At 38.3% G+C, this 18058-nt stretch overlaps 1 protein-coding gene across 6 annotated transcripts in view; it reads right to left on the reverse strand.

Moving 5' to 3' along the window:
• LOC125450586 (E3 ubiquitin-protein ligase RNF38) overlaps nt 1-18058 on the reverse strand; it is a 150670-nt gene that overhangs the window by 21475 nt on the left and 111137 nt on the right. For all 6 annotated transcript variants that reach the window (XM_048526592.2, XM_048526598.2, XM_048526606.2 and 3 more), the window contains 4 exons: nt 9184-9351; nt 6226-6396; nt 5554-5715; nt 1648-1751 (listed from right to left, as the gene is read on the reverse strand). In XM_048526592.2, the coding sequence (XP_048382549.1) occupies nt 1648-1751; nt 5554-5715; nt 6226-6396; nt 9184-9351 (605 nt within the window). The remainder of the gene's footprint in view (nt 1-1647; nt 1752-5553; nt 5716-6225; nt 6397-9183; nt 9352-18058) is intronic.

The following is an 18058-nucleotide window of genomic DNA, read 5'->3' on the forward strand; positions in this document are numbered from 1 at the left end:
GACACAGTGATTTTACCCTTGACTGTGTTGGAACACAAAATATTGGCTGGAAATCTAATGCAGCATTGAACGAGGAGCAACTGTGTTAACTTTTATTGAAAAGTTAAACAGAGGCACTGTCTGCCTTTTCAGATGGACATAAATTATTCCTTCGCACCAGTTCAAGAGAAGATGTGGGACATTTATTGCACATTTTGATGGTTACAATTCAAGTCATAAGGTAATTGGTTCCACTCATCTAATTTGAAAATCAGATCAGAAGTCTGCAGCAGATTTCTGTTTAATTAAAAAAGGCAAGTCAGAACATAACTCAACTATGCAAACAGAGTGGAAAGCCGTTTACTCAGGGTAAAAGGAACGTGTCCCCAATTCAGGTTCCTATCAAGTCAAATGAATGAGGAAATTGAATAGGAAAGGTCACAACTGAAGAGAAAAATGCTGAAAATACTGGCTTGAGAAAACTACTTAAACCTAATTTCTAATTAAAATCTCGGTCTAAAGAAGGATTTGCTCATGTTATATCAAATCTGTCTGAAAAACATTAAAATACATACCTAGAGCTAACAGGAACAATTGGGGGCCAAGCAGATTTTCATTTACTGCTCAGTGAAGGCAGACGGTAGGGGCGGAGAGGTTGATGGTCTTATAACAGAGTAGTAGTGTTTCTGCCTCTGAGTCAGGAGCTCCAGGGTCAAATCCCACTCCAGGATAGATGACTAAGGAAGGTGTTTTCAAAATGTGGCCAAACCAGAGTCTGTATCAACTTGCAATACCTTTCAACTTAGGGTAGTGGCAGGGAGTAAGAGTAGGAGAGATTCCTGGTGAATTCCATGTGATGCAATTCTAGAGGCTCTGACATCACCTCCCATTACTTCAAACTACAACATGTACATAAAAAGCACATACTGCCAAAGAACCTGGACTCCTGGGCTGGGGGATGGTTGAGAGCACTATGAGACGGGGTTTGGTCCTCTGGTTTGGATGGATTCAGGACTTGCTTCTCTGCTCTAGCAATGGTGAAGGTCACAGTAATATGGATCTGACCTGCCTTTGGGCATAAAACCCAAGAAGTACTCATGAAGACAGCACAGAATTTCCCACGTATGTTTTGCAACCTTTGTAAATTGCAACCAAGGCTCACAAACATTTACCTGAAGTTGAATACCTAGTGTCTCACTCACTAAGTGACTTACTATGCAGAGAGATCAATTTTGTAAAATTGATCCCAATTGTAGACTACCGAATACATGAATTGAACAAAAAATTACAATTGTTAACAATAGCCAGAAACATTTAGCAGACAGTGAACTGTCTGAATTTCTTGATCTCTTCTCTTACTGAATAATAGATACTAAATTTTATGATATACAAGCAAATACTAAAAATCTTATGATATTACAACATGAAATGCATTGGAATTGAACTGTACCATAACCATATCAAAATTCTCTGATCAATCTTTTAAAAATCTTGCAATTTTTAAAAGCTTTTTTGAATTTACTTCATTCTTTCCTCTCTGGAACAGAATTTGTACATTGGTTGAGCCACTGAATGTAGCAAATTTTCAAATATTATACATTAAATGTTTAAAATGTCACTGTACACTAACTAATTACATGCCACTTTGAAAGTAATAAATTCACTTACAGGAAATATGGCAAAAAACTAGGATGATAAGGTGGAGGTGGTAAGGGTTGCTGCGAACGGTATCTGCGTCCTGCCAATCTTCGGGGCATGAAATGAGGATATGGCTGTTTGACAGAAAGTAGCAAGGCAACAAGACGCATAAGCAGGATTTAAGATATTATGTCATTGCAAATAACAAAACCCATAAATGCATTCAACTATTTAATGAATAAAGGAGCTTTACAGAAAGGTATCAGTGACAAAATGCACTTGCTGGCAGATAATAACAAAGCTTACAAAACAGACAGATTTACATACCACATTTATTCATACTGTAAGTAGCTAGTAATTGCACACAGGTAAGAAGGATTGCCTGTAGATACAACTATTTGTGCAGTAAAAACGTGACAGAACAAAATGCCCACCAAGAAAGTGACAGCATTACCTTTTCATGTATAGGTTTTATCTTAGTGAGCTTCTTCAAAATTAAGCATCATCACTTATTTACTGCAAAATAAACAATTACTGAATGGTGTATAATTTGCATTCTCAAAATAAGTGATTATGTAACATTGTAAATTCCCCAAAAAAAAGGTTCATGTTCAGACGGTAAATCTGAGTTGTACAAGTGGTACATTAAGTTTAGAACAATTTAACAGAACACAAGAACATACAATAATAGGTTCAGCAGTCAATCATTTGGCCCCTTAAGCCTCCTGTGCCATTCAGTGAGGGTCATGGCTGAACTCTTAGTGGTCTTAACTTACTTCCCGGCCTACGCTCCTATAACCTGTGATTTCCTTTTCAATCAAAAATCTGTCTAACTTTGCCTTAAATACACTGAATACAATAATAGGTGGCATTGTGCACATTGTGATGAGTACATAGGCAATCTTGAGTGACTAACCAAGAACTTTGGAGTTTGATGTAGGAAACTGCGAAATAAAGCACTTTGGGAGGAAGAATCAAAAGGCAAACTATTATTTTAGTGGAGGGAGACCCCAAAAAGTGTGCAGCTGACAGGTATCTGTGTGTTTTTGTGTATGAAACACAAAAGGTTAGCATGCAGGTGTAGCTAGTGATTAAGGCAGCAGCTGGAATTTTGCGATTTATTGCTAGGAACTTAGAGATTAAAATAAAAAGCGATGTCTTATTACAACCGTACAGGGTGCTGCTGAGGCCCTACCTGGTGTAATATGTACAGCCTTGTTCCACATGTTTAAAAAACGGTATACTGGCATTGGAGGCAATTCAAAAAGTGATTCACTCGGCTGATTCCTGGGATAATGGGACTGACTTATTAAGGACCGGTTTGGCTTTTATTTATCAGAATGTAGAAATACACAAGATTCTGAAGGGGTTGACAGGATTGGTGCTAAGAAGACAAGTATACTCATGGGGGATCTCTCAAACTAGGGAACATAGTTACAGAACGAGGGGATATTTTAGTTAAAATTGAGAAGCATACAAATTTCTTGCGAAGAAATGTCTTGGATTCTGATCTGCCCAAAGCAGATCAGTCATTATCTTGCAGAATGGTAAGACAGGTTTAACAGGCTAAATATCCCATTCTTGCTGCGATTTCTTGCGTTCTTATTAGCGACGGAGAATGGGTTGGTCGGCAATACTCACGTCCTATGAATGCATTTTAAAAATGCTTGAGAACTTACTCCAAATATTGATTTGGACAATAAGCTGATGTTAATAAACTGAACTGATTTAAAAAATTTGGAAATGATAAATCATGAAGTAAATATTTGCACATATTCCACATTTCCTACTTTTAAGTTTTTGGCTTCTCTAATTCAAATTGCCTTCATGGGCAAATTTTGGCTCCCTGAAACTGCAAGAGCATCTTCATTGACCGAGTGATTTTGTTTACAAGACAGGGTCAACTTTCACACCTGTGGCAGCTCACTTTGTTTTATTTGAATGTAATTTGTGTTTTGAAGATCTTCAGTATTTTGCACAGGTTTCAAACTAGGTGAATTTAAGTACATCTAATGTAAACTCTTAATTAAAATAAGTAAACCCTATTTCTAGTTTATTGCACTAAAAAGTGTATTTTTCCTAAAACTTCCAAAATGAAATTATGGATGTGCTTTAAAATCCAAGTACTTAATTTGTTGTCAGGTTCCCACATCCTTTCTTTGATTCAGTTATTTGTAAAATCATGCAAGTATTTGCCCATGTGTTTTGCACTTCAGCAACAAAATGTTTTGCACATGTTCCTTCCATTCCCAAACCAAAGATGAGCAGGTGATGTGGATTGGTCATGCTAAAAATTGCTCCATAGTGCCCAGAGATGTGCAGGCTAGCTGGATTAGCTATGGTAAACGCAGGGTTCAGGTGGTCAGTGCAGAGTTGATAGGCTGAATGGTCTATATTTGCTCTGCTGGGATTCTATGATATAATCATCCATTTTTCCTAAAGGCAGCATTATCTCTTTTACTTTAATGTCTTTAATTATATAAAATGCTATGAAAATGAAATATATTTGATTTGAATGAATTTGCTGGTGTTACCTGAAAACATGTACACAGTAAATTCTGTCAGTCATAAAATCTGACTTTCTGCAACAGTCTTTAAAAGCTACAACTCCATGATTTTTGCTTACACGGAATTTGTCACGGATCCCACAATGCATCAGCACTTTTCAAGGCATCAAGCCGTTTCAAGAATTTTCTTTTGTGATACTTGCACATACAGATTTCAGATACTGGAAAATAATAATTTAGTTTGGTTTGTTAGTGATGCCTGCCTGTTATCAACTGCAATTCTCCTGCCTGTTCAGCGAATGAAACAGATATCTGATTACTTCACTCTGAATTAAAATTTATTTGAATCAATCATACTCATGAATTTAACATATACTGGTTATTTGAGCCTATCAGGATTTGTGCCCTTCCATGAGCATATATTTTATGGCACGATGTCTTAGTTGTGCCTCAGATGGGCTAGAAGAATGATTTTCAACCTCACCTTGATATCATGTTTTAATTAACTATCATTTTTTAAAGAAACAACTCTTATAAATATTAGGGGTTCCTCAGTCATAACGCAAACTAATTGGAGATCACCATTTTGCATGAAAATCTAAGTAAAGGATGAACTATATTATTTTTGCCATTTAGATAAGCATGAATAAAGTATAGTCACATGAACACATTATAAATACAAACAAGAAATGCTGCAAAACACTAATTACATTGAGCAGCAGCTGGGAGACAGAGTGGTAGGGTTAGCAGTTCCCATCATTAACTTTTCTTTAGGGCCAGTCTTCAGCAATTTCTATTGTACAATATAATCATTTAAAATAATCAAGGTCTGGTTGGCTTAGCAAAGAAAGCTTAAATCCATTTTTGAATACAGACATACACGTACTCACTTAATATCACTGGACTCATGTCACGTTAAACTCACGTTTTCAAACCCAAATATATTTTAAAAATCTTAACGTTTTATTTTGGATAAAATTTTTAGTTATAACATTTGGAGCAACAAGCTAACATTCATTTTTGACATCTAAAATAATAAAATCATTTAAGACTGTTTTTAGCATAATGCATATTCATTTTAACCACACTCCAGAGCACAAAAGCTTTTTAAAATTATCTTAGTTTGGATAGTTTCAGTGCATTATGTTCAAACACCATAACTTATCTTGGAAAATCATTTAAAACCATCTATAAATCCAATGAACACTTTGCCCAATCCATTCAAATGTCACAAATATGGTAAACTGCAGCTAATAGAATCAAAAATATTGTAGCACCTGTATTTGAAGAGAGATACAACAACAGAACACCTTAGAACACAATGTAAAACATTTAGTACTTTTCCCAGGCCGAAACAACAGCAGTTAACCCTGCAATAATGCTCAAACTCCCAATGGTAGATGAAGCAAAGAAGCAGTTCAGTACTCACTACTCCAAAGGGCAGTTCTTGATGCAGAGGGTCATGTGGCAGGAACTGGAGTGGCGCAGAAGGAGGAAGGGTAGACGGGTGTGGTGATGGAGGATAAGTAAAACCACCAACAGGAAGATGTTCTCCCAGTAACTCCACCTCATTCTCTATCCTTTGTAAAGGCTGACAGAAGATTTGGACAACTTGAGTAATATTTCTCTACTCATCTGTTAGTATGACATTCTGCCTGTTGCATTGAAAAAGTTCTCAGGACTGTAAAATTTTTCTAATATTTCAAACCAAATAGGCAATTTTTAGAATTTAAAAAAATCATGTATTAGTCATTCAAAGGCAGCTTACATAATTATACATGGGAATGAGAAACAACGAATATGATATCTTCTACAAGATGTAGCACTTCATTCATACCTTTGCAGGCATCGATGAAGGAATAATATATGCTGAAAGGCTGCATACACAACATCATGAATACATACAACTTCAGATCATTTCATGCAATTAACTGAGACTTGCAATGAAAAGACTGACCTCAAAATGATACTTGAAACTGATCTCTTTAATTTAGTACTACTGGATGCTAATTCTTTTAAGTAGTGAGCGTTTTCTAAAATTAGGTATTGTTCACTCTTTCAAAAATCTGCCCAACACCATAAATACTCAAATATTACTTACCGACCGTGACTGTTGTGTTTGGAATGGAACAAACTGACCCGGGGGTGGCACGTGAGGATGATGGTGGGGCGACAGATGTGGAGGGTGCAATATAAAGGGATCGCTTGAGATAAGAGGAGGAAATGCAGCATATGAGACTGGCAAATGTTGTACAGAACATGCTTGGAGCATCTGGAGGGGGAGAAAAAAGATAAATGTAACATTTCAAATCACCACTGTATTTGAAAAGATGTTATAGTGTAGGGATTATAGAAATTAACAACCATTCCATGTTTCATTCTTTCTACTCAACACTTCAGTTGAACACATCATTCTTGTGACAGAGAGGAAAAAAAATTAATCTCAAAGGTTACTGGCGGAAAGCATACAAAATACAAGAGGGTTAGAAAAGTACAAAATGGAGTTAAAATATACAACAGTTATGTTTAGAAATTCTACCAGGCTAATTTTGCACAGCTCAAATCATATAGTAGTAGGCAATGCCTGATCCTGTAGAGAACTAGGCCAACACATCTGCGATGTCCAGAACCCATCATCTCAACATTCTGGCCTAAAATTATCGCCTGAAGAACAAGATGAAGGCCCATTTGTAAGACTTGGAGAAACTCTAAATTTAATTTAGAAATTCCAGCTTTGTTTTTACATTTTTTTCTGATTTTAAGTTGGTGAGCTGGGAGCATTAAGAAATTTCAAATCTTAGATGAAAATAAATGAATATAGGTCCAATCACGCTCATATCGATGCTTAGCCTTCCAATGAGCAAATGGTTCCAAGTACGTTTGTACGTCCCAATTTCCTTTACACTTTATTCCCTTTCTCAGACACTTATCCAACTTATCTTGAATGCTGACATAGTTTCTGCCTCAAGAATTAACACTGGATGTGAATTCTACTCCGTATGCATGCCTGTAAAGGTGTCTTGTGTATATTATTCCAAATAGCTCATACTAATCTTGCATTCATGGTACCTTGGGCCTGAGCATGCTACCTTGTCTCTTTGTTTACCACAATGAAACAATCACCATATAATATTGAAAAAAAGTTGAACTTGTATTTTCTGAGGAAGAGTCACCAGACTCGAAATGTTAACTCTGTTTTTTCCTTCACAGATACTGCCAGACCTGCTGAGCTTTTCCAGCAACATTGTATTTTCTGAAAATGGGCAGCATCCTTGTTTAACAGGTCTCATTTCTATAGGTTCACTACTAATTCTTGGCTTTTAAATTCTACGCTTAAATGAAAAAATACTAGACTTCCATGTGTAGCCTTTTCAACTCGAGCTGCTGCTTTTACTGGCCTGTGAAATTGCACCTCAAAATTGCTTTGTTCAACTACCATACAAAGCTTACTTCCATTCAGGTTACAATTAGTTTTTTTTTAAAAAATGCATCATCTCATATTTACTTACATTGTCACTTTTTAAACAAACAACTCTGCCCTCTTATTGCAGATTTTTTTGATCTGCTACAGAAGTAGTTACTCCTCAAATTTCGGTATTTTCTGAAAATTTTAATATCATTCGTTCTAGGCCCATCTGGGCACAGAACCAAACCATGTGAACCCACTTTCAGCCATCCTGAAATCCTCCTTTTACTTCATTGTTTCCCACTTTTGAAATCATTTCTAAACTTGCTCAATTCTTACCAATTCCATAGACCTGAATGTTCTCTAATAAACTCATCGATGGTGGTACCTTGTAAGCTGCACTGAATGTATTTCACAAAATATTCTGTGATAACCTCAAGCAATTTAGGATGTTTTACTTTAGTCGTTTGTGTTAGCAGTTTCTAATTACTATTTCTTTACCTATATACCATTTAATCCTTAGTTCCAGATTCCAGTAGAGCTCCCTTGTCTTATATTTTAACATGACTGGCTTTTAAGTAGTTTTAAGAAGCTACTACACTGCCCCACTTTCCAATTTCCATGAATTCAGCAGAGCTATGGAGTGTAAGTTTTAAATGTTGAAATTTTCTCCTTTATCATTCTCAGAATACAACATGTAGGACCTTGCCACTCTGTCTATTTTTAGATTAAACAGTTTCCTAAATATTTTCCCTTCATCCATCAAAAGAATGCTGATCTTTTTTCACCTCCTCTTTAATATCCTTTGCTTTAATAAAGGCTAACCCAAAATGCAATATTTTCATCTTCTACAAATAGTCAATTCTATTCTCTCTGTAGGTTCTAACTTACTTTCTTTGCAATCCCTTGACTTCCAGCTGTAATAGGGCAGTCAAGCACCAGAGACTGTTCAAAGTGCTTCACTGTTTCTATGACGGTTTTGAACTTGTTCCCTCTCACTCTCTCTTAGCATTCCTGATCATATTTTTTCCAAAATTCCTATTTAACTATTTTTCATTATCTTTGCAATTCTTGTTCATTCTTTTCCACTATAATTTATCATAAAATCATAGAATCCCTAGAGTTTGGAAACAGGCCCTTCAGCCAACAAGTCCACACCAGCACCTAGAGCATCCTACACAGGCACATCCCTCTGTAACCCACCCAATCTACAAATCCCTGAACATTACAGGCAATTCAGCAAGGCCAATCCACCTAACCGGCACATCTTTGAACTGTGGGAGGAAACCCATGCAGACACAGGGAGAATGTGTAAACTCCACACAGACAGTTGCCCAAGGCTGGAGTCGAACCCAGATCCCTGGTGCTGTGAGGCAGCAATGCTAACCACTGAGCCACCGTGAAACGCTTTCTATACTTCTGTGACATCTTAGAATCATAGTTTTAGATTGCATGCAAAGTTCTAGCCTATTGAATAATTGCTGCAGAGCTCCAAACAGGGTTCCATAATAAGCCAAAGTCCACTGCTTTGCAATAATTCAAATTGTTAGAGTTTGGCATTATAAAATAATGATTAGGAATATCTATGAAAGCATATAAAACTTGCTTATCTCATTCAGTGTTAATAAGAGAAGTAACAATCTCAGTACTGACCGGGGGTGGCACACTGCACACAGGATAATGCTGCCCACTAAATACAACTGAGCATCCTGGAACTTGTTGCGTGTTACACGCTGGGATGTGCTGGCCTGTGCAAAGTGGAATGCCATGTGGTGCTACAGTAGTAACAGTATATGAGACAGGAACCGTGCCCTGATGAATCTGTACAGAAACAAAAACACAAATACAGAAATGGTTAGTATTCAGAGGTTGAAAAAGTTAGAGTTCAATAACCTTGGCTGAAAAATGTTTTCTTCATCAATTTGGCTAAAAATATGCTATTTCAAAGGTGAGCTGTACAGAAATACATAAAATCCATAATTAAAAGGTTTTGTCCTTACAAGTGTGCTTAGTATTATTTCTCAAAGGCATCATACCTGAAATTATGCATACCAAGCCCTCATACAAATCATAGACTTAAGAAATGACATATTGGCTGAAATAACAATTTAACAAAAAAAACTGGCTATGTTAATGGTGAGCAAACTAAATGCACCAAAAATGAGAGAAAAATCAGTAACCAGGAGAAAAGTATTGAGAAAGCATTTCGAAATGTTTAAGCAACTGTGCGGTGACAGGCTAACGACTGGATGAGGCGGCTCTTGATCAAGCTGGTACAGTTTCATGAACTCGACAATACAAGAAAACTACCTTCAGACGTCACTTTCTACCTTACAGCATACGGAGTCAGGAAGGAAATAATATTTTCTAAGTGAATTTCTAAGCAGAAGCACCAAAAACCTGTTCATAATATTGCATTTTACAGCAAAGAAGTTGCACATTGGTTGATCATGTGTGTGATCTCGAAAACAATTATTCACTTTTTAAAAAAAATTCATTCAGATGAATGTGGGTATTGCTGGCTTGTCCAGTATTTATTGCCAATCCCTAGTTGCCCTCGAGAAGGTGGTGATGAGCCAGTAACTTTGAAAAATCAATATTTCTAAACCAGCACAGGAAGTCAGAAATTCTAGGCACAGGGAGGGGGCTGATTTGAAAGTAAGGGTGAGGAACTAAGATAATGGGAACTGCAGATGCTGGAGATTCCAAGATAATAAAATGTGAGGCTGGATGAACACAGCAGGCCAAGGAGCATCTCAGGAGCACAAAAGCTGACGTTTCGGGCCTAGACCCTTCATCAGAGACGTTTCTGATGAAGGGTCTAGGCCCGAAACGTCAGCTTTTGTGCTCCTGAGATGCTGCTTGGCCTGCTGTGTTCATCCAGCCTCACATTTTATTATCTTATGTGAGGAATTTCTACATTCTTTTAATCTCCAGTTTCTACTTAATAGTACAAGAGCAATGATAAATTAAGTAATTTCAAAGTAAAATCTTTAAGTACGGCAACGCAGCTTGGCCAGGCAGAATACCCAACGCGTGAGTCGTAGACATTTCTCATGACCAAGGTGAGCCCAAGTGCAAGAAGTGCCACTGCTTACACAAACTTCTGCTCCAGCATCTGCGAGGCAGAGAACTACTCAGCTATCATGTTGAGAGAGATGGTCTCACCACATGTGGGGGCAAGCTAGCAGATAGGGGATTGGCGACAGAAACAGGCAGGTGGTGCATGAGTCTCCAGAGATTTGCTCATTAACCACTTTTTCTTTCTGGGTATTGGCAAGGTTGATCCTTGGAGGAGTGCATCAACAGTGAATCCTATGGCATTAAATGTTGTCTAACTATACCACAGAGAGATAGGACAGCGGAAGGCCAGTACTGATAGAGGATTCTTTAATTAGGGGGCAGATAGGCATTCAGTGGTTTTGATGAGATTCTAAGACAGTATGCTGTTGCCCTGATACTAGAATCAATGATTTCACATAATGGTTACAGGGTACCCTCTGGGATACTGCAAACAGCATTAGGTCATAGTCCACATAGTACTAATAACACACTTACGAAAGTCTATGTAGTACCGTAATCAAATTTAAGGATGTGAAGTAGAACACTAGCAAGCAGCCCTCTAAAGCAATCATCTTCAGATATCTGCCAATTCTATAAATAAGTGTGTACAGAAACAGGAAGATATGAGGTGGTGCATACATTAATGACAATTGAATGTTGATTTACAGGCTTTTTTAAAATTTTAAACTAAGCAATTGACTCATTCATGATAATACAGCAAGAAATGAACAAGTAAATGGCTGTCAGCTGTACTGTTCAGTTGAAGCACGCACAATTTATGCATGCTTTCTTTCTGTTCACAAGGAACAGGGATGTCTACAATAAAATATACACCTTTCAGTACAGGCCAAGTGCAACACATCATGACGTTGACTGACAATATAAATATAAATATTGTCAGTCTGGCAGGAAAAATGTTGGTTGCCCTCTTAAATTGAGCACACTTGCAAATTGTCCAAATGAGAGCACGATGAAAAAACAAATTTTGCCAAAGCTTAAGCAATATTTAAGTTCTGTACGACAAAATGATTACTCTGAAAGTTCACTTCCAAAACAGCTATCAATGCAAGGGTGAAAGCGCCAAAAGGGAATTCAACGATTTTTTTTCCCCTCACTAAAGAACATAAACACCTTTACTTTTACCTTCTCCCAAAACATGGATCAATATAATCCTCTTGACAGCTATAATTAAAATAGTCCTAATATTTTGAGAATCTCCACTTTTGCAGATTTGCAAAGCCAAGTTAGAAGTTCATCACCAAAAATATGTATTACTGTGACTTTTTAAGTTGAGCCATCTGGATAATTTTACTTTATTATATCTAATTATTTAACATGGCTGGTTAAAGGTCTATGCAATAAGTCTGGGTTTATTTATCAGAGATGCTGAATTATCTAATTCAGAAATTTCCTGCAACATTCAGATGCGAGTTTCAAACTGACCATTGGATATCAAGTTAAATGACATGAGTTAAGAGTGGCTTAAATCAGTCCCTCATCAGAACAGATCACAGGAAGTAGAAACAGTTTTCTGAAGTCAAAGTTCAAAATAACTGTTGCAGCAATCCAAGCTTGTCCATGCTTTCCCTGACCTAGAATTGTTTAATGATAACTGACTAAAAGTGGATGCTTGATGTCCAAGTGCTAACATTTTTTACCTTGATGAGAACAAAATATGCCAAAAAATTGAAAAAGAGGAAAGAATCGAAGATTCCAGTAAAATTCCAAGATGATGCTGTTTGCTCAATGAGCATCTAATCTCCAAAATGTCCCCAACTACACACAGCGTTCAAAAGAACATAAGACATAGGAGCTGTAGTAGACCATTCAGACTCTCAACCCTCACCATCCAGTAGGGCCATGGTTGATCTAGCCAAGCCTCAACTCAACTTTTATGCCAGGTTCTTATTGCCCTCAATGCCCTGATATTTGTAAAATCTGTCAAAGCTTGCATCACATATAGATAGTGTGGTTAAAAAGGTGTTTGGCACACTTGCCTTCATTCCCAGTCCTATAGCAGGTGGAAGTCATGTTGAGGTTGTACACGACTTTAGTGAGGCCTCACATGGAACACTGTGTCCAGCTCTGGTCACTCAGTTATAGGAACATTATTATTAAGCTGGAGAGGGTTCATAAGAGATTTACCAGGATATTGCAGGAATGGAAGGTTTGAGTTATAAAGAAAGACTGGGTAGGCTGGAATTATTTTCCACTGGAGCGTAGGAGGTTGAGAGGCGACCTGATATAAGTTTATAAAATAATGAGGGGTATAGATAAAGTTAATGGTAGTTGTCTTTTCCCTAGAATGGGGAATTTCAAGATTAGGGGACACATTTTTAAGGTGAAGATTTTAAGAAGACAATGGGCAATTTTTTTTTAAAACATAGAGGTTGGCTAACATGTGGAATGAACTTCCTGAGGAAGTGGTGGATGCAGGTACAATTACAACGTTTAAAAGATATTTGGATAAGTCCATGAATAGGAAAGCTTTGGAAGAATATTGGCCAAGAGCAAGCAGGTGGGACTCATTTGGTTTGGGATTAACGTTTGGAAAGGACTGGTTGGACTGAAGGGTCTGTTTCAGTGCTGTACGACTCTATGACTCCTCTAAAATGTTTCAGAGATCTAGCCTCCACAAAACTCCATCTGTTAGATTCACTGACTAGGCAAAAACCTATTACTATCCCCTTGCATATTCCTTGCATCCTCATCACAACATGCCCTCACATCGACTTTTGTATCATCAGCACCTTTAGATACATTACACTCAGATCTCTTCTCCATACCATTAATATGCAATATTAATAATAACTGGGGTCAGAGGTTTTATTCTGGTGATGATTCACTAGTTAGTTCAGTCTTTCCAATCTGTGAGCAAGCTACTTATCCTTACTTGCTGCCTTCTATGTGTTAGCCAATCAACAATCCAGCTAATACATTATCTCCGATACAGTGAGCTCTTATCTTGTGCAATAACCTTTTATATGGCACCTTAGTGAATGCCTTCTGAAAGTCCAGAGGAGGTAACAAGTTGGATAGATAAAGGAGAACCACTGTAAGTGATATGTTTGGGTTTTCATAACGTATTTGATAAGGTGTCAGACATTTGGCAACCTAAAAGAACCCATGGTGTTGGAAGTAGTATATTAGCACGGGTAGAGGAGTGGCCAACTAATAGAAGATAGGAAGTTGGGATAATGGGGACATTTTCAGGATTGCAACTTCTAACTATTGGTGTGCCAAAGGGATCAGTGCTGGAACCACAATTATTTACAATATATGTCAATGACTTGGATGAGGAAAGTGAATGTGCTACAGCCAAGTGTTTGGATGACACAAAAATAAATGGGAAGGCAATGGTGAGGACGATGAGTGTTTGCAAAGGGATATAGACAGGTTAAGCGAATAGGCAAAATCTTGACAGATAGAACACAGAGGGAAAAGGTGGGGTCATGCATCTTGGCAAGTAGAATTGATGAGATTAATGTTATGTAAGAGGAGAAAAACTGCAGAAAGCTACAGAGGATTTATCAGTCCTCATTCATGAATCACAAAATGCTTGTATCCAAATTCATTGGGGAATAGAGAAGGCAAATAGAATGCTGGCTTCTATTTCAAAATGGAGTACAGCTGAAAAATAGGGACGTCTTGCTAAAATGATACAAAGAACTAGTCAGACCACACCTGGAATACCAAGAACAACACTGCACACAGTTTAGAGAAGGGTCCCCAGGCTAATACCAGGCTGAGGAGCACTGTCTTATAAAGAATAGGTTGAGTAGGCTGTCCTTGCATCATTATGATTTAAAAAAATAAGGGGTAACCTTACTGAAACATAAAGGATTCTCAGGGGACTTAACAAGTTTGCTGCGGAAAGGTCAGTTTCACTTCTAGGAGTATCTAGGACCAAGGGACATTCTCAGAATAAAGGATCACACATTTAAGATTGAGACGAGGTGGAACTTCTTCTCTCAGAGGATAGTGAATCTTTACCATAGAGGGCTGCTGATGCTGGATTGTTATATACATTCAAGGCTGGGAAAGGCACCTTTTTAAAATCGATGAAGGAATCAAAGGTTATGGAGAAGAGGCAGGTACGTGGTGTTGAGGATTATCAGATTAGTCACAATCTTTTTGAATGCCAGAGGAGACTTATTGGGCTGAATGGACTGCTTTCATTCCTACTTCTTATAGTCTTCTGTCTCCCTCCCATCTTGAACATACGTACCACATTATGGCATTCCAATACACTGGAACTCTCCAGTAATAAATGTTTGTGTCAGGATGTCAAGGAATGGAGTACACAAATAGCGAAATCTTGCTAAAACTAATCAAGGCAGTGGTTGGACAAAACCTAGAATGCAGTGAACATCTTTGGTTCTCTTATCTCAGGAAAAACATGTGCTGCTTTGCAAACAGAGGTTAACCAGCTTGATCCTAGGTGTGGAGAATTTTTGTATGAGGGGAGGTGAAGTAGATTGAGCCTATATTCATCGGCATTTAAAAGAATGAGGGGAGACCTTGTTGAAGCATACACGATTTGTGGGGTCTTGACAGGGTAGACATGGAGAGGTTGGTTCCCCTTTTGGGATAGTCTAGATCCAGAAGGCATAATCTCAGATTAAAGGGTTACTGATTTAAAACACAGAATGAGGAGGATTTTTAAAAAAATCTCAGAGGATAGTGATTCTGTCGAATTTGTCATTGCAGAGAAACACCGAGGCTGGGTTGTCAAGTACATTCAAGGCTGAGATATTTTTGATGACATCGGGAAATCAAAGGTTATGGGAAAACACAAGTGAGTGATGTCAAGGATTAGTCATGATCTCACTGAACGGTGGAGCAGATTCAATGGGTCAAATGTCTCACTTCTACTCATTTACCTTATGGATAGGGGTATCAGAGTGGAGAAGCATTATAAGGGTGATGTTGAGTACCACTACCAGCTGATGCTAACTAACAATGACTGAAATGTGTGGGGTGGTCTTCATCCTTTTGGTTACATTTTCTATGTCTTTGGGAGAAGATTATGGATTTGTTTGTGGCTTTTTAAAATAAATGCAAAAGTATCTCTAAGAAAACCCTAAAACACATGCATTCTCCTTAAACTTTGGCATTTTGTCATTGATTGTTTTTGATTAGATTGATTAAATTTATAAATATCTGTTCAAAAAAAAAGCTTCTTGTGTAACACTGTTTAATCCTAACCAGTTTAATCCTAATGAGGCAGCCTGCATAATTTACAGGTTATTAACTCTCAGATTAATGATGAAAGTCTTTCCCAAAAGGATGATTAAAATTAACAATCCTCTAAATGAAAATAAGATATATACTAATTTATTATTTTTTGGGAAATGTTGAATATCCTGCAGTTATCAACTCACTGCTCAGTTGTATCGAACTGGTTAATGTGAAAGATCTAGTTTGTGGGTGAAGATAGTAAGAACCAGACCCAAAATGTTAGCTTTCCTGCTCCTCTGATGCTGCTTGGCCTGCTGTCTTTATCCAGATCCACACCTTGTTATCTAAGAATACTGTGTTTTTATGTGCGAGTTGGCTTTTCATTTTCAGTTCATACCACTGACTAGCAGCGGTGAAAAAGCCAAACATTCATTCTCCCTCAGTCTGCATAGTTTCTCCACCAGCAAGTCCTCAGCTGTGCCACCTTGTGATGACACATGGAAACTAGGTCCCTTGAAGCACCAGAGGAACTGAGGAGGTTTTGCCATCAGACATGTAGTGTGCAGGCCTACTGGCATATGGGAGAGCCTAGCTATGCCTGGAAGAAATGCCTTGGAAGAAATTAAGGTTCTGGGAGTAAACCCAGAGAAAAAGATGAGTAGAAGCAAAAGATGGAATGAAGCCTAAATATGTAATTTTTCCAGCAACCCCTTCAACCAGTTAGTGCCAAATTTAATGCTGTACCTTCTTTTGTTATCAATCAAGTCCAGTGGGGGACTTTGACATTTGGACAGATTAAGATCTATATTCCGTATGCCCAGGCTAGTGCCTTAAGATAGGTCATTCCAGTTTCACTGAAGAGCAATAACTCTACATTGGAGCCAGCAGTTACAAGTGATAACTCAAAACTTTGATTAGCATAGAGAACTGTCGCTATGGGCTGTCTCCAACAGTGGGCGACCTTGTCCCATTGGTCAGCCACCACTCACCTCATATCAGGCAGGCCCAAACTGTAAGGTATTGAGTCACTATGGTACATCCACTTCAATGTGGTGTTTGGTTATCTAACAGAAAGCAGAGAATAAGCATAAATAGACCGTTTTTGGTTGGCAATATTTAACTAGTTTGGAGTCACAGGGGTCAGTGCTGGATCTTCAATGATTTATAATCAAAGGAAGACAACGGCCTAGTGGTATTGTTGTTAGACTATCAATCCAGAATCTCAGCGAATGTTCTGGGAATCTGGGTTAAAATCCTGCGTGGTGTATGGTGAAATCTGAAATCAATTTTAAAAAAAAAACTGGAATTAAGAACTTGATTGAAGGCCCATGAAACCACTGTTGATTTTTAGAAAAACCCGTATGGCTCACGAATGTCCTTTACAGAAGGAGATTTTACATTCTCACCTGGTCTGGCCTACGTGTGACTTCAGACCTACAGCAATGTGGTTGATTCTCAACTGCTTTCTGAAATGACCACTCAGTTGTATCAACTGCTACAAAGTCTTAACAAAGAAGTGAAACTGGGCAGACCATTTGGCTTCTAAATTAGGAGAGCTGACTCAAAGACAAGTCCAGCAACAGCTTGAAATAGTCACACACACACAATCATACCTTACAGACAATGTCCCAACATAACCATTACCATCCCTGAATGTGTCAGGGCCCACCAGCAGGACAGTCCCAGAAGTAGTGGTGGCACAGTGGTATAAAGCTGGGAGGGGCATGCCCTGGGAGTCCTCAAAATTGACTCTGAACCCTATGAAGTCTCATAACTTCAGGTTAAACATGGGGCAAGGAAACCTGCTGATTTCCGCACAGTGTCCTCCCACCGGCTGATTGATCTGTTGCTCCCGCGTGCTGAGCAACACTTGGAGAAAGCACGGCAGACAGAAACAGTGCAAAATATGCTCAGGGTGGGGGATTTCAATGTCCACCACCAAGACCAACTTGCTGGTAGCACTACCAATACAGCTGGTTGGATCCTAAAGGACACAGCTGCTAGACTGGGTCTATGGCACGTGGTGAGAGAACCAATAAGAGGGAAAAACATACTTGCTCTTATCCTTACCAAACTGCTGGCTGTAGATGCATCTGTCCATTACAGCATCAGTAAAAGGTGACCACTGCACAGTCCTCATGGAGACAAAGTCCCACCTTCACACTGGGAATACCTTCCACGGTCATGTGTGGCACTATCGCGGCGCTAATCGGGGCAGATTTTGAACAGATCTAGCAACCCAAGGCTGGGAATCCATGGATCATCAACAGCAGCAGAATCGTAC

This window comes from Stegostoma tigrinum, chromosome 3 (assembly GCF_030684315.1).
Source record: "Stegostoma tigrinum isolate sSteTig4 chromosome 3, sSteTig4.hap1, whole genome shotgun sequence".
Lineage (NCBI taxonomy): Eukaryota > Metazoa > Chordata > Chondrichthyes > Orectolobiformes > Stegostomatidae > Stegostoma > Stegostoma tigrinum.